This window comes from Xiphias gladius, chromosome 17 (assembly GCF_016859285.1).
Source record: "Xiphias gladius isolate SHS-SW01 ecotype Sanya breed wild chromosome 17, ASM1685928v1, whole genome shotgun sequence".
Classification (NCBI taxonomy): domain Eukaryota; kingdom Metazoa; phylum Chordata; class Actinopteri; order Istiophoriformes; family Xiphiidae; genus Xiphias; species Xiphias gladius.
In genome coordinates, this window is record NC_053416.1 from 14,240,842 (window position 1) to 14,261,787 (window position 20,946).

At 39.8% G+C, this 20,946-nt stretch overlaps 2 protein-coding genes across 2 annotated transcripts; one reads left to right on the forward strand and one right to left on the reverse strand.

Annotated features, from left to right (window-relative positions):
- Positions 1-638: 638 nt before the first annotated feature.
- Positions 639-4,810, reverse strand: LOC120802566 (myosin regulatory light chain 2B, cardiac muscle isoform-like). Its single transcript, XM_040150511.1, has 6 exons — positions 4,720-4,810; positions 3,704-3,779; positions 2,957-3,061; positions 2,731-2,809; positions 2,531-2,579; positions 639-819 (listed from the first exon to the last, which is right to left on the reverse strand). Exons 1-6 carry the CDS (start codon positions 4,753-4,755, stop codon positions 715-717), a joined length of 450 nt encoding a protein of 149 aa, XP_040006445.1. The 5' UTR covers positions 4,756-4,810; the 3' UTR covers positions 639-714.
- A 4,236-nt stretch (positions 4,811-9,046) lies between these two features.
- Positions 9,047-20,609, forward strand: kctd7 (potassium channel tetramerization domain containing 7). Its single transcript, XM_040150479.1, has 4 exons — positions 9,047-9,422; positions 11,655-11,824; positions 15,257-15,435; positions 17,222-20,609. Exons 1-4 carry the CDS (start codon positions 9,117-9,119, stop codon positions 17,596-17,598), a joined length of 1,032 nt encoding a protein of 343 aa, XP_040006413.1. The 5' UTR covers positions 9,047-9,116; the 3' UTR covers positions 17,599-20,609.
- The last annotated feature ends 337 nt before the right edge of the window (positions 20,610-20,946 follow it).

Sequence of the window (20,946 nt, forward strand, 5' to 3'; positions counted from 1 at the left end):
AGATTTCTCCTGTGACCCTTACACAAGGACCCAAGCCCTGGATTGGAAACAAGTGACCTAAACTACTGAACTGTACATAAAGTAGTTAAAATGGCTCCACCTCGACATGCTACAACAGTGATGCTGCTTTTGTAGGATTAGCAGTCTAATAATGTCATATATATCATTGACAAGGGCCATTTTTCTTTTTTACGTTTTAGTTTTGATACCCTAGGTACATTCTGCCTACAATACTTCTTTTCTTTTACCTAAGTAGGATTTTGAATGCGGGATGTTCACCTGTATTGGAGTGGTTTTACGTTAATGTATTGGTACTTTTACTCAAAAGGATCTAAATGCTTTTTCCACCTCTGACTGTAAGCCTGTTTATTTCAACGGTAATTATGATAAAACACCTTTAGTTTTATCCTCTGTCTGAGCATTAGGGTCATCCTGTTGCCATGTACCAGAACATGTAGAATGACAAAACTGGGAACAAGGTAGCAGTGTGCAGACATATGTTTGTCTTTCTAATGAATACGGCAGCCAGAAGATGTGGGGTGTCTCTTCAATGCCACATAAACCAGCTCATACATAAGCAATGAACACAGGACTCTTCTGAAACTTTTATTGTCAAAGCTGTGGGTGATAGAAGACAACATGTGTTGATGTTTGGTTGAAGGATCTCGGATGGCATGTGATTGAAAGGTGATTTGAGGCTTATTATTGGCTGGTTTATTCCTGCTCCTTGTCCTCTCCATGGGTAATGATGTAACACAGGTTCTTGTAATCCAGGTTTCCAGCAACATCCAGGGGAAAGTTTGTGAACATCTGGTTCACCTAAAAGAAGGAAGGTGAGATGAGAGTCAAAACTCTTCATTGATGGTGAAGGAACTCAAGGAAGCAGGATAACCATGTGCTTGATGCATGCATATTTGAAATGTGATCAGCGTTGTAAAGTTAAAAATCTAAATAATTTATTAAAACGTTTGAGCAGTGAATTGCGACTTAGTATATTTCTCAGTTTGACCCAACATGGTTCTTACAGCAGTAGTTCGACATTTAATCTCTTTCTTGCAGAGATTTAGATGAGAAGATTGATACCACTCTCATACCTGCACAGTAAATATGAAGCTACAGCCAGGAGGCAGTTAGTTTAGCTTGACATAAAGGCCAGAAAAAGGGGGGAAACAGCTAGCCTGGCTCTCTCCAAAGAAAAAAAAAAAAAAAAAAAAAAACTACCAGCGCTTCTAAAGCCCTCTAATTAAACAAAAAGATATGAATGCTGATTAGTGAGCTACTTTTGCAGTGACAGGAGTGGTCTACAAGTGAAAACACATACAAACTGTGCATTGCTGCTGTAAAATGAAGTAAATCGATTGTATTAGTGTTAATTTAGGATTTTATTTAGATATGACTCCCAGTGATGTCAGATTTGCAGCCGTTTTGTGGTTTGTTGGCACATCTGTAGTTCTTTCAACATATAGGAGATATCACTGTCAGAAATTCCCCATATTGCCGATGAGGTATTACAATTACGGAGCCTGATGTTAATATTGTTTTTCAACTCCGTTGCTCATAATTAGCGTATGTGCGGCAGCTCTCAATTCTTTTATAGCCTGGAACTGAGTCTCTTGGGTTTGGAGCTCAGTTCCCCTCCAACGTCCCTGGTCATGGTTTCAGATATCACTTTCAGCTGCATCAGCACTGTGACAAGTTGCTACTGATGCAAGCTGAACATTTCCTGCTGCTGCCTCACATTAAAAGATTTTATCGTGAAGCCGCCACGGGAAATGTACTGTGTTGTCCACAATTAGTGGTCAAAAGGGCAACACAACAAGCTGTGGACATATGTATTTGTTGCTACTTGGTCAGAGGAGCAGATTAAAACTGCAGTAACTTAATTTATTTATTTATTTATTTTTGGGCCACTTAGGGCCAGTGGAAACAGGTTGTGAACACAGTATTGACTTATTATCACTTTTTAAGTATTATTTACACATCCCATAGTTATGGAGCAAGCTTTTTTCAGCTCTGTTTTTGATCTCCACAACTAAACAATGAGCTTAGACGCACTATAAAGCTCTGTAAAGCCGAGGGGAGCCGCAGATTTAAGAGATAACTGTCTGTATTTTCATCACCAAACCACGAGCAACCCCTTTCTCATTGTCATATCGTTCTCACTTTGTCATCTGACACTTTTTTTATTGAAACGATAAATGATGGCTCTGGCTGCTTTGCATGAAGGAATTCAAACAGTAGAAACAGCCACTGTTAGATGGCAGATGTAGAACTGCAAGCGACTGGTTCTTGTGTTTCTTGCCTGGGCTCAGCGCGAGTATCCTGGTACTGGATCTATGGTTTACCACAACAAAGCATGCCATGCAGGTTCTCCTTTGTCTAGTTTACGGTGTATCAACACACATGGCGGTCCTTTTCAGCGTGAAGGTGCTATGTATCCATCATTAATGACATTAATAACCACTTCATCATGCCAGGATCAGAAGGAATAACAGGCCCCTGTAAGTAGTGATGGACGGACATGCATTACCTCATCCTCTGTGAACTTGTCTGCCTGAGACATAAGGTTGTATTTGATGCTGTGAAAGGAAAACTACAATTTGTTACTTGTTTTTAAATCTTGACAAATATTTTCCCCCTTAAAATTTTTTAATTCTTATTGGCTCATCGACAGAGCCACTAGTATGGCTGTAATATGGCCTTGTTGTAAAGATATTTTAAAATGCTTACTCCTCTCCTCTTAAGACGCCTTTTCCCTCAGGGTCAAAGATCTTGAAAGCGTTAAGAATGGTTTCCTCAGGGTCGGTTCCTAAACAGTGAAAGATGTTTCAAGAAGACTGCTTTAATATTATTTACTTTTTAATTTTTTTACTATTATATACTCTAGTTAGCTTGGTGTAGCAGCGGTTAAACATCAACGGGAAACCAGTTCTAGTTCACAGAAAGCCTGACTAACCTTTGAGCTTCTCTCCAAACATAGCTAGGAAGATGGTAAAGTTGATGGGGCCCGGAGCCTCCTTCATCATCTCATCCAGCTCATCATTGCCAACATTAAGACGTCCTGCACAAAGAGCAGACAAAGCAATAAATCACAACGCTACTCACCTAATGCTGATGGGCGTCTTTCGGCAGAGTCCATATGGGGACGCTCCTTGTGTTATATTGTCAGTTGAAACTTCCCAGATAGTCTCTCCTAAAAAGCATTCATTTTGTTGCACTCACATGAAAAGGGACAGAAGTGAAGTGAAAAATGAAGCTAGAGTTTAGTCCATCATTCCTGTTTACTTTCTCACCTCCGCACACCTGGCCAATCGCTCTGTGAGGTAGACATGTTCGCCAAATTACTGGTTTCAGAAAGTTATAGTAATTTGTTGGATGTAGCCCCACCCACCAATGGAAAGCTGTGGGGGGAGGTGTTTCAGACACTGTTAGACAACCCAGCGAGCATTTCAACTGAAGCAGACTAAAACCTCAAGGCAAGTACCAACCAAGCCTGATTTTAATACAGAATTGGTCGCCCCCGACTGATTTTGGAATCGAGCCGAATGTCTGCCAGATCTCAGTGCCTCATTAGCTGTCTGAACAATCAGCGATCCATCTCTCGGACGATCGGTTGGATTTCTGTGACAGTGAGGCCTTCCCTGCAGCCCCTAACACCTGACTTGTAGCCCGAGGCAAGCTACCGTAGAGCCCACCTGCTCACCTAGAGCAGCGAACGTGTCTCTCAGGTCGCTCTTGTCAATGAAACCATCTCTGTTCTGGTCCATGATGGTGAAGGCCTGGAGTAAGAAATGCACAGAGATGTCATTTTTCTGCAGTTGTGTATGTTACTGCATAGAATCTCACATCTTAAAACTACATTTTTAATCAACATGCATTCATTAAAAGCATCTTCCCCTGTTAGTGTGCATGTTTTCATTTGACTCAAACACTACAGCATCTTATTTCACGGATTGACAAACCTTCGACCTGCAGCCTGTCAGGCCTTGATAGGTCATGGAGAGAATCATCTGCCATAGGCAATGTCCTTATTACTTACTTTTCAACTTGAGCAAATATCCCAGTGTCCTATACTGTAATAACTATAGGTGGAAGAAGTGTACAGATCCTTCAGTTAAGTGAAAGGAACTTGGGCACAATTACAATTAGACAAGGAAAAGACCTACACTCATTTTTTTTTGTTTTTAGCACAAGCACAGTGATATTATCAGCAATATGTTGCTGCGTTATCATTAATGATTCAATAACGTACAAATTTTAATGCTCTAGCTGGTGATGGAGATAATTTTTAATTCGGTATACTTAATCAGGTTTAATCTACAGCAAAGCATCCTATTCTATGAGCTGATCGTTTGGTATGTAAAATGTGTATCTGTAAAATAACTATAGTTACAGGAATAGTTAAACAGTTTTCCTAAATATGTTTATTTCAAAGAGTGAGATAAGAAGATTGATATTATTCTCATGTCTGTGTGTTAAATTGGAGCTGGAGTCGGGATGTTTTAATCTTAATTTAGCATAAAGACTGGAAGCAGGGGGAATAGCTAGACTGGATCTGTCTAAAGGGACAATATATCTTGTTTTTTCAATATGTACAAAAATGCAAAATAGACAGTTTGTTGTTTTAGGCGTAGTTATGTGCTTAAAGCTCAGGTGCAATTATTTGTAATACAAGATAACTAAAAATGTGACAGGCGTAAATTTAGGCAGTTGTCTCACCTCCTTGAACTCCTGGATCTGTGCCTGCTCAAACATGCTGAACACATTTGAGCCAGCCTCGATCGTCTTCTTCTTCGCCTTCTTTGGTGCCTGATGGAAGAATTTGAGAGATTGCTTGTATATCAAACATTTATGAATTCTACTTTCTTTGTACTGTACTTTACTAATTCCTTTACAGTACATTTGGTAACTCTAGTTTATGGGATCTCGTTTTTTCCTGATTTTTTGATCAGTATCATTGAATTTGTTATCCAGTACTTCTAGAGTTTCACAATTTCAAAAGAAATCTAACCTTTATTGGAAGTGTGTTTACCTTGGTGCAAAGATGTGCACCTACACACATAAGGGCGTGAGGGCAGAAGAGTCAAAGGATAATGCCCCAACATCGGAATGTAGCCGAACCTTTCATCGCAGGAACCGCCCAAATTATTACAACCCGCCCAAAACATGCCCATTTGTATAAAAAGTAGCCCAACTGGTCAGAAAATGGCCCAATCTGCTAACACTGAACAAGGGCATTTAGTTTTATCTATTTATTTATTTGGCTGCATTTCAACAATGTACGACATGTAGGAGTCACATGAGACGCACTCTGCTTTAAGTTTAGTCTTTATACGTTGGATCTCTGGGAGTGCTCAACACAGCCACTTAAAGAAAACACATGAAAATAAAAATAAAAAATACAGGCAAGTTTTCCCTCCATTTTTCTTGTGTGGATCAAGCATTTACATTATTTAACCATGATGACAGTCTTGTGATATATTCAATGTAACCTTTTAGGTCTAATAACCTAAATGAAAATGTCTGGTATTAGTTTTTTCCACATCATATTTCTCAGAGATACAGCAATGTGGCACCTCCATCCTTGCGTATCCTTGTGAACCGGATATTCTTTCTTCCTACCACCGACCCAAGAGAATAGACCTGAGCAAACAAGGCGAGGAGAACAGACAAATAAAGAAGGATGTGAAGGAGGGCAGGCTTACCATGGCGAGGAGTTTCTCAGCACGTTCCGAGCTTCCTGAGAGGTAACTTTTTCATCACCCTCTGCAGTTATATAGACCTGACCACATCAACCACCTTGGCTAAGTTTAGACAATTGGGGGTGGATCAATATCCCAGGTATTCCTGCCATATAGAGACTGAACAGTTCGCAGCCACCTTCATTATCCATAAAACTTCTATTGTTACCCATTGTAGTGACAGGGGGAGCTGTCACCACAGGACGGGTATGGGCCATGGACAAATGCTCATACCTGAAGCCTCATTCAAGCTAATCATAGCTCACAGTAGCGCCCACATTAGCTCCATAATGAAATAATACTCCTGAGCGTTAGAAGAGGCTAAATACATTAGCGTGACCTTTGCATGCAAATAAAAAGTTCTGTTGTCAAATAGAAATAATTTTTGCCACTTTCTTGCCAAGTTTTGTCTGTTTACATTTAAATTTTTGTCAAATCTAGTATGACTCATAGAGCAGCTCAGGAAAAAAGTATAGCAAATATTTATTTTATTTACTTTATTGTGTGAGGAAGCATGTGCTGAACCATGAGTAGTTGGATAGAGTGCTCTGATTTATCTCCATTTTTTTGTTTTGTTTTGCTTAGTAAAAACAGTCCATAGTGTGAATATGTCATACAGCTGTACCTCTAACTCGCGGCCACACAACCTTGAAACTTTGGAGACACATGTTTTGGATGACTAATATGTCCATCTAAAATAGCTGTATATTTTCATATCCATATATAGTGTATGCAGTGTATGTAATGTGTGTGTGTTCCCTGTGCACATAGTTGTACAACGATAAAATGAGAGCCTGAAATGGCCGACAGGCACCAATGCACTGCAAATGGAGAAACCAGAAGAAAATTAGAAAACATGTTTGTTCAAATAGGACAGTTCATTCAGTTTAACAGGTAATGCTACAATGCAGTGTACCGGTACACAATTCTGAAATTTAACCAATTATTTTTCAAAGAAACTGACTATTACTGGGCAAAACACGCAACTGCCCAGGGGCCTCAAAAGTCCCAGGTTTTCTATATATCATTTGATTGATCATAATTTGATTAATATCAAATGTCATAAATTTACTTGAATGGAATAGAAAAGGCACTATCTATATAGTCCAGGATTCAGGAGCATATACTCCTGAATCCTGGGGAAGAAAAGCTGCCTCAGCTGGATGCAGTAGGTGAGGAGAAGTGCTCCATCCTTCACAGCTCCACCTGCCACAACAAAGAGACACTTCTGCTCTGTCAGAGCTGCAATCCAAGGATAGAATATTAAAAGTTGTCTTACCTGCATAGTTATTGCGACGCCCCCTATTTTTTTTCTCCTTTTTGAATTCATTTTTGAATTTCATTTATACTTGCATTTTTATTCTATGATGATTTGTTTGCAAGCATGTTGCTGCTGTGTAGTAATGTTCAAACTGTTATTTCTTTTAGACACTCTGAGTGATTAGTACTTACATTGTAAACCTTATGCAACCTATTTCTAAAAAACTCATGCCAATACAATAAATCTGAATTTGAGATTGAAAGCAAGACTTAAAGGGAGAGAGAGGCAAGAGGAAGTAGACCAACAGACAATATCAATTGTCCGACTTCTGAGTCTCCGTGTTGATGTGTAGCTGGGATCTTTGATTCCTCCTGTCAGAAATGACACTGTCTCCTTCAGCGCCTGATGTGTTCATAATGATTAAACACTTGCAGCTTGTCAGTGCAAGTTAAAACTGAAACTGAACCAACTCTGTTTTATTGCATCAAGTTGTCGCCCATGTGCAGAATTCTTTTGTGTTTGTAGTAGTAGTTAGCCAGTACATGTGCAGTTTGACGTCCAGTCAGACAGGCCTTGGGTATGTCTTTGAGACTATACAGAGTCTAATGTAAAAACATCCAACAATTACAAAAAGGAAACTAAGTTTGCCATTCACCAGCAACAGTGGCATGCAGTTTTCACATGGGTACATATCTTGTCGGTGTTTTTATGATAAAAAAAAGGCTTATTGAACACTGATCACCAAACTGTATGGAAGATTAAATAGACTTTGTAATCCTGATGTTTTTAATGTAATTATGATCTCCCCTGTAAGGAATCACACAGCATTTTAAGTGATATAATGTGGTTTGTGCTTTTTCTTGTGTATTTTTCTCAGCTGCCTGAATAGACAAAGCTGAAAATGAGTTGCCGGGTCCTATATGGCAGCGATCTACGATCCGGCGGCCAAATTAAAGGAAAAACCTGAATAAATGAGTGGAGAAAAAAACAAATGCAGATGCTCCACATAGGCTCACTGCATGGTGCAATAAAGCAATTAACATCCAATCATGCTCTGTTGCATGTATAAAAAATCTGAGCAGGCCCAGTTGATTCTGATTTTGTATCAAGATGGCAGGAGGAAAAGATCTGAGTGACTCTGAAAGAGGGTTCATTGTTGGGGCAACGGATGGCAGGAGCTTCACTCACAAAGACAGTTCAACTGGCTGGTGTTTCAATAGGGCCAGTGACTAAAGTGACATCTATTTACATCTATGGGAAAGACGACGGTAAGTAGGGTCATAAATTGTCGACAGCGCACATTTGATGAGCGTGATGCTCGTGCATTAGTGCAATATGCAAAGAAAAACAGAAATCAAACTCTTCCTCAGGTGACTGTGAATGTCAGTGCAGGCTGGATCAGACCGTGTCAGCAAGAACAGTCCGTCGACAGTTAGAGAGGGTTATAGTGGGGTTGCTGTCCATAGACCTCTCATTACAACGATGAATCCACATTTGAGAGTTCAATGGTGCAAAAACCAGACACTGGTCTGAAGAGATGTGGAAAAAGGTGATATGGTCAGATGAGTCATCCTTCACCATATTCCCGACAAGTGGGCGAGTGCATGTACTGCGTACACCAAGAGAAAGCTAAAGGCCTGCGTGCTTGACCCCTACACCGGGTGGAGCTGGTGGCTCTGTTATGCTGTAGGGGGGCATTTTGCTGGCATGGTTTGGATCCACATGTACCCTTAGAGGGAAGGGACACCGGAAATCAATACCGAGTTGTTCTGACTGATCAGAGCCCCTCAGAGCACTCGCTGAGTGGACGTCATGACGGTCTGCGGACACGTCACATCACGTACGACCGAAGACAGCACGGGCCCAGTCCGGACTGCTAACACTTTGGATTAAGTATTTGACCACATCTACTACCTGTGGCCTTTGATGTTTTATTTTGGAAGGCGGAATCTCACTGCTTCCGCTGCTGGTTTAAAGGCTGGGCGTGTCCCTGCAGCTGCTCGAGCCCCACCCTCTGCTGCGCGCTGTAGTAGTAGTTGTTGTTATTAACAGTCGCGCGCTGTGGCTCGTGCTATTATCCTCTGGTTTGTGCGGAGAGTTGGCTCGTCGCGCGCATGCAGCAGAATGGCTCGAGCGGGTCCAACGGTTCCGATGGCTGCAGCAGGGAGCGCCAGTCTCTGTCCTTCAGCCCGCTGCCCGCCGCTACTACACGGGTAAGACGCTTCATTCAGGAAAGACGGACGCTGCCTTTACCCAGAGTGATGGTGGTATTCTCGGCCGCAGGGGACACCGAGAAACCGAGCGATGCCATGTCCAGCTCGGACTCTGCGGAGGACGATTTCCGAAATCCGGCCTCCCCCTCGCCGAGCCTCACCCTCAGCAAGCCGCTCCGCTCTCCGCTGAGCACACAGGAGCAGGAGGTAGGCCGCTATACAGCACTGTTGTCCGTGGAAAATGTCATGAAACCAGCTCACACACCACACACACACACACACACACACACACACACACACACACACACAAGCTAACAAAGTGCAAAGTGCACTCTGATAATATTTAGATTCAGGCGTAAAAGTCGGTAGTACTTAAGTATCCCCATAGACATAAGATTTACTTCTGAATATATAAATAACAGCAGAAATGTACTGAAAATAGAGAAAGTACAAATACACAGCCACTGCCAGTGTACAACTTCACTGCCTTCTTCACTGGTTTAAGTGTGCATTTAACTAAAGTAATTATGACCATAGCCTTATAACCAAAACCTTCGCTTAGCTGAAGGTGACATCTTCAAATGACTTGTTTTGTTAGACCAAAAGCACCCCCCCCCCCCCCCCCACAACCCCCACATTTTTTCAGTTTACAGTGATATATGACAAAGAAACTTCTCTTTTGAGAAGCTAGATACAGCAGATAATTGACCTCTTTGCATAACCCAATGACTAAATGACAAATTATTCGATTATCAAAATAGTTGCTGATTTATCTTTCTGTTCTTAATCGACTAATCGTTGCAGCTCCAATAAAATTTATGACTATAGTTCCCAATACACAAGATTACAACCAAATTATTATACTTGCCTGCATATGGCTATTAATATACAGTCAGTGGATAAGGGCTCCGACTAAGAATTAATTTTATTATCGGTTAATCTAATGATTATTTTTTCAATTAATCATTTAGTCTATGAAACAACAAAAAACCGTCCAAAAATGTAAGTAATCCGAGTAAGTAAGTCAGGTGGATATTCTTAAAAGCTGTACGGTAAACTGCAGGATGTTAAACAGAATTAACTGCACATTGAATATATGTATATTATATTAACAATTTACTATGTATTTACTTATGGTAACAACATAATGTACATTCAGTACTTCAAAGGATGATCAACAGATGAATCTGAAATATATATCGGTTGTTGGATTTGGTTAAGCCAGCCTGGCCCTGTTATGATTGGCTAGCAGCTGTGTCACATGACTTAAATTAGCAACCATATGATTTGCGCTCCTCAGACCATCCAGCCTGCTGAAAGATCTAAACATGGCCACAGCAGAATAATCCTCTTATAGCCCTCTGTGGTCTGACTGTAAATTCACGGCTGATCGGACACTTGGAGGGACACATTCATCCTCACACAGGCTCTCGACCAGCTCTTGGTGGTCGAGAGCCTGCTCTAAAGGAACATTTTTATTAGGTTTCCTTTGGTGATCTAGTGGATGCAGTCCATTAAAGAACAACAACACATGTATTTATATAGGAAATCAGCATTGTATTCTTTAGATAGTTTGCCCATGGTGTGCATGTACAGGGGTTGGGTGGAACTATTTCATTTAACTCCTATAATGTAATTCAGACAAATACGAAAAGTAGGTAGGATGACTACTACACAGCACAGGTGCTGTTTGTCTAAATTAATTTTAGCTGCTAACGGTCTGTGGACTGAAATGTCAATGATGATATAAGTACAAGTGTTGGACAGGGTGCATTGTAAGACGCATGTAAATTTGTTGCAAACGTATCTAAAATTACTTTTTCAAAAGACAGCACATTTTTAAATAATTAAATCAGCTAACTCATCATTACAGATTAGCAGTTAAGACATCAAAAAGCTCATGCATTAAGAGAAGAGATTTCCCAGAAACTCACCAAAATAATTAAATTTATTTAACGAATATTGCTGTACTCTGGTCAGGACAGATGATCAGGACAGATCAAGTCTGCATTAAAGCCTTCCTGAGCCGCTCTGAACCTTTTATTAACAAGAAACAGAAAATCTCTAATATTTCTTCAACATATTCGGTGGTTAAAAACAATTGTATTTGTTTGTAGTAAAATATACCCTATTTCACATCTCTTGTAATATTATAAATAGATTTGAATAACACTTTTGTCTTCTCAGGCCATGTGAGTTCATTTGATACGTACATTAAATTTTCGATGAAATACCCAGCCCCAGCTAGTGTCATGGCTGGGGGGAAAATAAATAAATAAATAAATAAATAAATAAATAAATAAAATATATAATATATATAAATCTATATATATATATATATATATAATTTTTTTTTTTCCCCTCTAAATTTTTCATCCGTTCTGCAGTTGTATTTATGGTGTTGTTATTTACCGGTTTTATTTCCATTCTCCTCGGAAGTTTCCAGAGGTCATCTCACTTAACGTTGGGGGCATGTACTTCACCACACGCCTGTCCACGTTACGGCGATACGAGGACACCATGCTGGCTGCCATGTTCAGTGGCCGTCACTACATCCCACGTGATGCTGAGGGACGCTACTTCATCGATCGGGATGGAACATACTTTGGGTGAGCAACCTTATGCGTGAGCTGTACCACGGCTGTTTTTCGGCCAGGGAGCTCGGCCAAATATCAGATATCAATATCGATAGATTTAATATATTAGATCCATTGGAGATGTAAAAGAAGGAGACATCATTATTTTCACAATTATTTAATGCAGTTGTTATTTAGACTAGACTTTGTCTAGGGACCAGTTGCAGGAATATTGTCTCATGAGTATGACAGAAACACTGGGGAGAGGAGGGTTATGTGCAAGAGTAGAAAGTGTATCAAGATAGCGGAGAAAAAACATGTAGTCCCTAAAAAATGTTCACACTCTGTAATGTGAAAGTGGCTTTAAAGCTGCTGAAGGCAAGTCATCATATTCTGACAGGTATCCTTGAATCGGGTATTCTATGAGAACAGTTGGCATCTCTGGCTTCTGCTAGTGTTGTAACCTGATCTATGTGCTTCTGCTTTTTCTTGCTTGTTAATTTTAACTTTTTCCTAACTTCACTGCTGCAGAAAAGTTTCATGAGAAAAAAGGCCAATATCTCTGCAGTGTCAGCCTCATACAAAAGGCCCACCAAAGCCATATCATCAGCATACATTAGTAAACTAAATTTTTGGTCGTGGATTTTAAATTCATTGGTATGCAAAGAACACAACAAAGGCCTTTAGTTACATGACAATGTTGTTCTGCATTGTGGAGGAGTGGAGAGGGCAGGAAACTTGTGAGCAGAGCCAGCAGAAACTGACTGTCCCTGTAGCCATCTCAGCTACTAATATCATGAACCTCATCACAGTTTAACAAAACTTTACTGAGACTTCTAAAGGTTTGTTCACCGCTTAGATCCTTCAGCTTACAGACAAAAAAAAAATCATATTTCACTGAGAGGATTTTTTTTTTTTTTTAAATTAGTGCAAAACAACGAATAACCTGCAACACAAACCAGTTAACATGTAACAGTACAGCAATAAAATGACAGTTATATACAAAATAATATTAAATTGTAAATTAATTGAAATTGTCAAGGATTACATAAAAAATACATACATTACATGCATTGGTTAAACCAATAATTAATATATTCTTAATGTACAACACTGGTTAACTGTTGCATCTACGATGTTACACAGCTGCCCACCACTAGCTGGGGCTGCAGCCCCGGCAGACAGCAGTCCCCCTCTCCCTTATTAACAGGAAAGTGGGACGGATGACATTTCGTAACACCGGCGTGTTTTGGCAGTATTTTCATCTGGAAAATGAAAATAAGGTTATATGAAGGCTGTGTCAGAATAAACTGGCATATAACCACTCGACCGGAGCAATGTGTAACCACATTCAGCACGGGCATGTGGACGTTAGCCTGCAAGCAAAGTCGGCCGTTGGTGCTGACACTGCAACCGTTATTCACACTAAGCAAACGAATACAACATGCAGTGTTTCCCATTAATTACACAGACTGTGGCGGCCCACCAGTCTAATTTGTTAGCGGCTCCCAGAGGGCAGAGGTTTGAAAAGCTAAGAGATCACCAAAGTGATTACAATTCATCCTTCGGGCGGCACGGAGGTCTGTTCCAAATTTCTAACAGCGGCCAAGACACAGATGTCTCATCCACAAATTTTAAACCTCATGGTGGCGCTAGATGAAAAGTGAAAGGTTTACACCTAGTCAGTAGGATTCGCCCCCTGGGGACCATAATGATCTAGCTATGGTGTTTCCTTGCTAAATTTAAATATGAATGCGATAACGAGCAGAGTCACTTTGTATGACTTATGTAAGAAGTGGGTTGGGGTAAGGTCAATTCTGTATTAAGACTCAGAGTGTGTGTCTGTGTGAGGACGTGTGTATTAAATATTTAAACACAAGGAGCTAACAGAATGAGAGATGGAAGGTATGTAACTATATAAAATAACAACAAAAAAAACCTTCAGAGGATGTTGAACCATTGTAGTTGTAAAGACACTGAGACGGAGCCTTTTCATTTAGGATATTAATACTGGTGTTTATGGGGCTGTTGTCTTGCTGGAAGATAAATGCTGTTGTGTTGTGCACTGCGGCAAATATCTTCCAGGACCCTTTCCCCTCAGGTTCATGAAGAGAAGCAGAAGCAGAAGCAAAATCAGCTTTATCAGCCAAGTATGTTGATTTGCAAATGGATTTTGAGTCCGCTTGTCAGTAGCATTCAGTAAACTTAAACACAGTGCTGAGAACAGATAAACAGGAAGATTCAGATATAGACTTAAAGCTACATAAAGATAAGCGGAAATAAGTATTTAGCTAGTGTATACAGAGAGGTAAGTTTGAAAATAAATATAAAGCAACCACTGGAAAAAAGCAGGTGTTATCTGTACACAGATTAAATTGCTGTAGCTAGGGGTGTGATATATTTATGTCATAACTTCATTCAGCAGTAGTATACCTGGCTGAAAGTGAAAGTAAAGGTGTAATAGTTTTTCTTTTCAAAAAAGTTAATAACAGTAGTGCAGAAGAGGGTTTGGTAACATGAATCTTAAGAGAAAAAAGATGTTAATTCATTTGTGTGTGTCATAATGTAATAATTTACAGGATTGGGCAATATGGATAAAATCCTCTGTCACTGTATATGCACTAATTGATGTATTGAAGTGATGTAGTCAGTTGTACAGAAAAACAGTTTAGAAACTTTATATGTCATTTGTACGGGGATAAAATAGGCAGGAATGTCTCTTTCTGTTTAATATATCGTAATATCTGATGAATAAAAACTCTTAACTACATCGATGTAAAGATCATGTGAAAATCCAATATTGTCATAAGGCAGGCTTGCCTATCGGGTGCTTTATGCTCAAACTTGTGACTTAAACTTTCAGAGTGAGATGATGTTACAGAATGTGGAAACTTGGCTACACAAAAAAAAGAGTGAGGCTCGACACGAGTTTTTGTTTTAAAAAAACTGATCATGAACAAATAAGATGAGACTCAGCTCCCTAGATGACAGTTATTGATTGTTCAGGTTTAAAAATTGGCTTTGCAGCTAGCTATATGTTATCAGAATGTTGCAGTTTTCAGGAAAAAATAAATGAGTAGTTTCACTCGTTCCTGCTCTTCCATATTCCACCTGACAGCCAATCAGAACCGCAAATTATCAGTAGCCATCATACTAATAAAGGTCAACTTACTGTGTCTTCTTAAAACATTTGGCTGCACCAGTGATGAGCAAGTTCCGTGTTAAAATTTGTTTCCTGTTTGATTTATAATTTTTATCAGTGTAGTACATCTAATCACCACTGCATTGCCATCATTTTCATCCTTTTTTTTTTTAAATTTATTTATTTATTTATTTTTTATCACTTTAATTTTAAAATAGAGCCAGCCCTCTTAAATCAAAGCAGAGTTGTCAAAGTAGGATTTACTCAGGTAGGAACACGGTTTTGCCTGGACATGTTCTAGTCATACTGTTTTCCATCCAAAGGGACATCCTGAATTTCCTCCGAGAAGGCGAGCTTCCTCACAGGGACCGAGTGAGAGCGGTGCACAGAGAGGCTCAGTACTACTCCATTGGCCCGCTGCTGGACAGCCTGGAGGACATTCAGCCACTCACGGGAGAGAAAGTTCGACAAGCTTTCCTCGATCTGCTGCCCTACTACAAAGGTAACTGAAAGGAGCATGGCTGGTAATGTTCATGAACTAGGGAAAATGTTACAAAATCTAAATCTGACATGAGCATTAAAGCTTCGCCGGTTTACACAACTGAGCACTATTGCAGGGGGTTTTAAAGTCTGACACTGTGGACTATGGATTCAGTGAGTTACAGTGTGGCTCACAACATGAGCCCCATTTTTTTTTCGCCTATATTTGTTCACATTTTGGCAAAGCGACACCATTAAAAGCATGCCGAATTAACTATTAGCGGTTTCTGTTTGCAGTGAACCCGTGAATGTACAGACAACTATCACTGAATCACTATTATACTGAAGAAAAACTTAAAAATCTGATAGTTCTCGGGCAAGTTCTGCAGTTATAAGGAACGTTTTTTTTAAGAGCATTTGTCGATGTTTATTCACGATGACATCAGCGATAATGTCCTCAAAAGATGTAAGTCACACTGAATCTAAAAATATGTGTTTCGTGACGGTGTGTTCAGATTTGACTGTGATATGACTCAGAGCAGAAAGTATGATTATGATTCAAATTGCAGCAATCGGGTTCAGGGTTTTAAAGGGCTTAATTGTCTCCACTAGCTGTGTGTTATTGCCACTGCTATTGCTTCAACAGTTGATTGCGTTGGTAAGCAGGTCAAACTAGAATAACTAACTCCCTGTTTTGTTTTGGGTTTTTTTTTTTACCAGCGTGCACCTCAGCTCACACAGTGTCTTTGCCTCATCTCTTACACCCCCTCTTCAACTCTCCTGTGTGCCTCACAGTTTGAAAACCTCTGCATTATTGCAACATCCACACTGCAAAGCAGTGAAGAAAGAGTTGTGACTCAAAAAAACCCCAGATTGTCGACGGAGCTCTCAGGTTCAGTAGTATTTTATCAAATCTTAGTCAGTATTCGGCAGAAGTAAAGATAGCTAAAACTCAGAGATAAAGCTGAGCTTTTTTTTTGCTGAGAAGGCAGAAACAGGTTTGAGTGGCAGCTTAATGGTTGTTCAAAACCTTTTTAATCTCCCAGTTAAAATTCCACCCCTGACACTGATGAGATGCAGAGACGATGATGTAGAGAGGACCACCCACAATACATTGTGCTCCCTCCATGCACGTTGCTGTGAGCGTTGCAAAATAACGTGGCAGCAAACGTTTGTTAAGTTCAGCTCATGAGGGGTCCTCTGTGAGGTGTGCTGTTTCTTTCCTTTACCTGAACCTGCAAGCAAAGAACTGGGTTGGGTGTGGACTGGCCAACCATACAATACATAGTACACACACATTTTGCTTTTAGGAAATGTTAGGAGTTGTTTTACAAGTTTTGGCATTTTATTTCAAATGAGAAGGAATACAACCTGATTAGGTAGTTATTTAGTATATACTTTACCCTGATTTGATTTAAGGATAGGGGATATCATTCAAAGTTACCGTCTTTTTAGCACAAAGCTTGCTCTTTGCTTTGCTCTCCCTCCACCACTGCTCAAAAAGGAAACAGATGCAGTGTCCACGTGATTTGTCCAATGACTGCTGAAACTTCAGATAAATGTTGGACACGTTTTCACACAGAACAAGGACACCAAATTTTGCCCCCCTTTAATTACATTGTAAAAATGTTAGGGTAACATGAGTATGAACGGAAGGAATGATTACAGCAACCAAAAACTGGCCAAATGTTCATATGGGCACCTGACAAGACAGACTTGAAAAAGTCTGAATCTAATCCTTGAATACGTTTCTAAATATTTTTGAAATGGCATCAATAAATGTAACATAATGTATGTTTTCATTTCAGACAATCTGGAGCGCATTGTGGAGATTGCCAAACTAAGGGCCATGCAGAAAAAGGCACGATTTGCCAAGTTGAAGATCTGTGTGTACAAGGAGGAGATGCCTATCACTCCATATGAGCGTCCCCTTTTTAACTCTCTGCGCTTTGAACGCTCGGACAGTGAGGCCAAGCTCTTTGAGCATCACTGTGAGGTGGACGTTTCCTTCGGACCTTGGGAGGCCGTGGCAGATGTTTATGACCTGCTGCACTGCATCGTCAGTGACCTGGCTGAGCGCGGCATCACTGCCGAGCAACAGTGCATTGGTGTCTGTGACAAGCACCTTATCAACCATTACTACTGCAAGAGGCCCATCTATGAGTTTAAGATCACGTGGTGGTGAAGCTGGAGGGAGACAGTCATGGCTGATTGGACCAAAAAGCAAAAGGATGGATGTTTCATTTTTCTATATAACTCATCCGATACTGGTTTTTGTATTGAAGTTTCCCATATTCTGTGCTGATGTCTTAAAATGTGACCCTATATATCATCCTCCAATATATAAATATTCCCCCAAATATTTCTCGCTATGAATCAAACAAATTATACTCAGTTGCCAATTTATTAAGAACATCTAGCTAAAACTAATGCGGTCTAATACAACAGTCCTGCAATAAATCCTCCCTTCTTGAAGGTTATAATGTTCCTTTTCTGTTGAAACTGTTCAAGAGAGGTGTTAATTCGACTGTGTGATCATTTTACAGTCTGTAGGTGGTGGTGCTGTTGAACTGTATTGCATTACAGAGAGAGTTGTTTCTGTTATTTAGCCTACCCTCATCAATATAAATGAGGCGGACAAAGTAGTAGAAACGGCCGTCAATATAGTGCAGTATCAGTTAACAGCCCCACAAAACCTCCGGCCTCTAGAAGGATGATCATAGAGTTGAATTGGTGCCTCTCTAAAACAGTTTCAACAAAAAGCTAGGTGTACCTAATAAACTGGCAACTGAGTGTAAATACCAACACTTTCGAGTCAAATACTACTAATAGTTTAAGGCGTAAGGTAACACCCCCTGAAAATCATGTTTTTGCTGACCTCCAGTGGTTTAAATTCTCATTAATGACGTACAGACAAAGCACCCTTCTGACCACACCCATCAGTTATGACGAAGAACCCCCCACCAGAGAGGGCAGAAACACTGCTGTTCAGCCTTCGACTTAAGTTACTGTTTAAAGCTCTATTGACCTTCAAATGATGAAAGTTATGACAAATTTCAGACCTATTTTTATTTCCTCAGCCAGTGTCTTCACTAGATGAGCTCAGGCACAGTAATGCTTGTGTGATCAGACGGGTTTTGGTAGCACTCAGAGCCTAGCTCACAGTCACTGTAGTAACGTGCAAGTTTAAGAACAAAACACAACACGAAGAAATATGCCTCACGTCACAGCTATGCGTGTAAAGCATAAGTGAAAAGGGAGCCATTATGCAGCTTCTGTAGACAGTTGTGTTGATTAAAACGGGTGTATCTGTCAAAAAACATGGCACAGGTCGGTGTAGACAGCCTGTTGTGCGTCTCATGGAACAGCTTTGCTTTCATTTTAATCAATACGGCCGTCTTCACTGGCCACTCAAAGCAGAATTATGTAGCTTTTGCCAACCAGCATCCACTGGGGTTATCATTAACAAAAACTGGATAATAGTAAATAAATGTAGTGTAACAGTAGCACAAGTAAAGTGGAGTCATTAATAGGGTGTGTCTATTAGCCTGGGTTTGATCTGCTTTAGCCACACTGTGCCAAGCAAAGTGGTCATGCTTGGTAGCAGGGCCGACCATGGCCAACTCATGACGGTCTCCTCCCCTCACCTGTGTCCTCAGTGGCTAAACTCCTGTGTGTGTGTGTCTGTGTTCACTAGTTTTGTTTGCTGTGTTAAGTCACTGCTGATGCAAACTGAACCTTTCTTGCTTTTTTATAAAGTAGTGTCTATCTAATGTCCGGCTAACATTGGTCATACCAGATTAAGTACAGCTGTAGCTGCCAAACAGTGGTGCATATTTTTTTATTCAACTTTTCATTGCCAAGATAAAGAATGGATTTCCTCATTTTTCAAAAGTTATGTAGTCCAGCTTTAAGGCATCTAACATTGACCCAAAGTATATTTTTAGGCTTTAAATCTATTTTCTTCCAACTTGTGCGTGTAAGTAGTGACTTTTTGTTGGACTGCAAGGTCTGCCAAGACCAATCTGAACGCCTAGCACCACTGTGAACGCAACCAGTGCGGACACTAACGAGGAACTGAAGCTGTTGCTGAAGCTCTTGCTAGGCAGCCAATGTAAACAAAATGTTAAGAGTAAAAATCTGAATGTGCAAAAATGTACAAAAAATCCGAAGTCTGAGATGATTGTCACATCAGAAGTGGGTGATATGACCTATATCTAATTTAAAAGCCAATTCTGCCCATTTTCTGGTAATATCCAAAATGTTTATTATTATTATTATTATTATTATTATTATTATTATTATTATTTCCTACATTAATTTATTCCTAATGATTTATCAATTTATCTGTAGCTTTGACCTAATCTGGATTGATATGCAGTTGAGTTCAGGACTGTCTCGCCATATTTCCAGTACTAGTATTCAAGAACCTTGTAGTAAATATTGAATATTGTAAGTAAGTAAACTGAAGTCAAATCTCTATTTTTTAGGCCTAACTTTTGTTTCAGGATACAGATTAACTGTGAGCTTGTTCCTTTTGGATAAACAGAGTATATATTAATTATGCAACCTCCTGAGGAGTGTGTTTTTTGAAGGATTTTAGAGAGGTTGGGTGGTATCCATTTTGTCGTACTGTCAAACAGTCTTCACATTTTGCACATATCATCATGGCAGAAATACAGAGAGAATCTTAAATCTAACAATTTAAGTAGTTAGTTAATGTCAGCTTCCACTCCACTTTCTCCACATTGCAACATTGTGAAATTCATTGAAGCTCCGATATAGAGCTCCAAAAGCTAAGTTAAATGAGTACTTCCTACTGTACATGATGATAAAGTCTGAGCACCTTGTGACTGTAACCAAGATAGATATTTTTTTACCCCAACCAACTCCATAGCTTTCAACTATAGAAAGTAACAGCACCAACATCAGCTCATTTATCTTCACTAAGAGAGCCAACATGCTTATGTTGTCGATGTACCTTTGATAGATGATGCAGGATGGACATATTCTTCCTTTGGAGCTCTACTTACCTTGATTTACATTGTTATATTTGCAATGTTTTGAATGTTTTTTTTATATTGTTATTTATCTCCTTCTGTTAGCTTCTAGGAAGCTATACATCTATACTCCTCTTTGGGTTTAGTTTGTGAAAAAGCAATGTATACGTTTTATTATTTATGGTAAAATTAAAAATAAGTTGAATGCTAAACGTGCCCCCTTTTATTTGCGAAATAATGAAGTATTGACAAGAACACAGATAAATATCGGTACTGAGAGGAAATCATAGTCAATCAAATTGTAATGCGGCTCCAGCATGTGTTTCTTGAAGTCTGAAACATCAAGGTTTGCGCCAACTGTGCGCAGCTCTTTGTTGATAATTGGCTCATTGGTTTATGTTAACCCAATCACTTCCTTTTCCTGCCTCCTCCGGAAACACACTGATTGTCAGATGATTGACATATTTATCGAGACCAGAAGAAAGTAAAAGCAGGTAGAAGCCAGCACACATGCTCTACAGTAGCAAAATACA

What these genes read in the sequence shown, in the direction of transcription:
- kctd7 (XM_040150479.1), top strand. Translation starts at nt 9,117, where the DNA reads ATGCAGCAGAATGGCTCGAGCGGGTCCAACGGTTCCGATGGCTGCAGC. An exon ending in TGAGCACACAGGAGCAGGAG is followed by an intron (nt 9,423 to 11,654) that starts GTAGGCCGCTAT and finishes TCTCCTCGGAAG; the next exon opens with TTTCCAGAGGTCATCTCACT. An exon ending in TCTGCTGCCCTACTACAAAG is followed by an intron (nt 15,436 to 17,221) that starts GTAACTGAAAGG and finishes TTTTCATTTCAG; the next exon opens with ACAATCTGGAGCGCATTGTG.
- LOC120802566 (XM_040150511.1), bottom strand. Translation starts at nt 4,755, where the DNA reads ATGTTTGAGCAGGCACAGATCCAGGAGTTCAAGGAG. An exon ending in AGACACGTTCGCTGCTCTAG is followed by an intron (nt 3,062 to 3,703) that starts GTGAGCAGGTGG and finishes CTCTTTGTGCAG; the next exon opens with GACGTCTTAATGTTGGCAAT. An exon ending in GGCGTCTTAAGAGGAGAGGA is followed by an intron (nt 2,580 to 2,730) that starts GTAAGCATTTTA and finishes TTCCTTTCACAG; the next exon opens with CATCAAATACAACCTTATGT.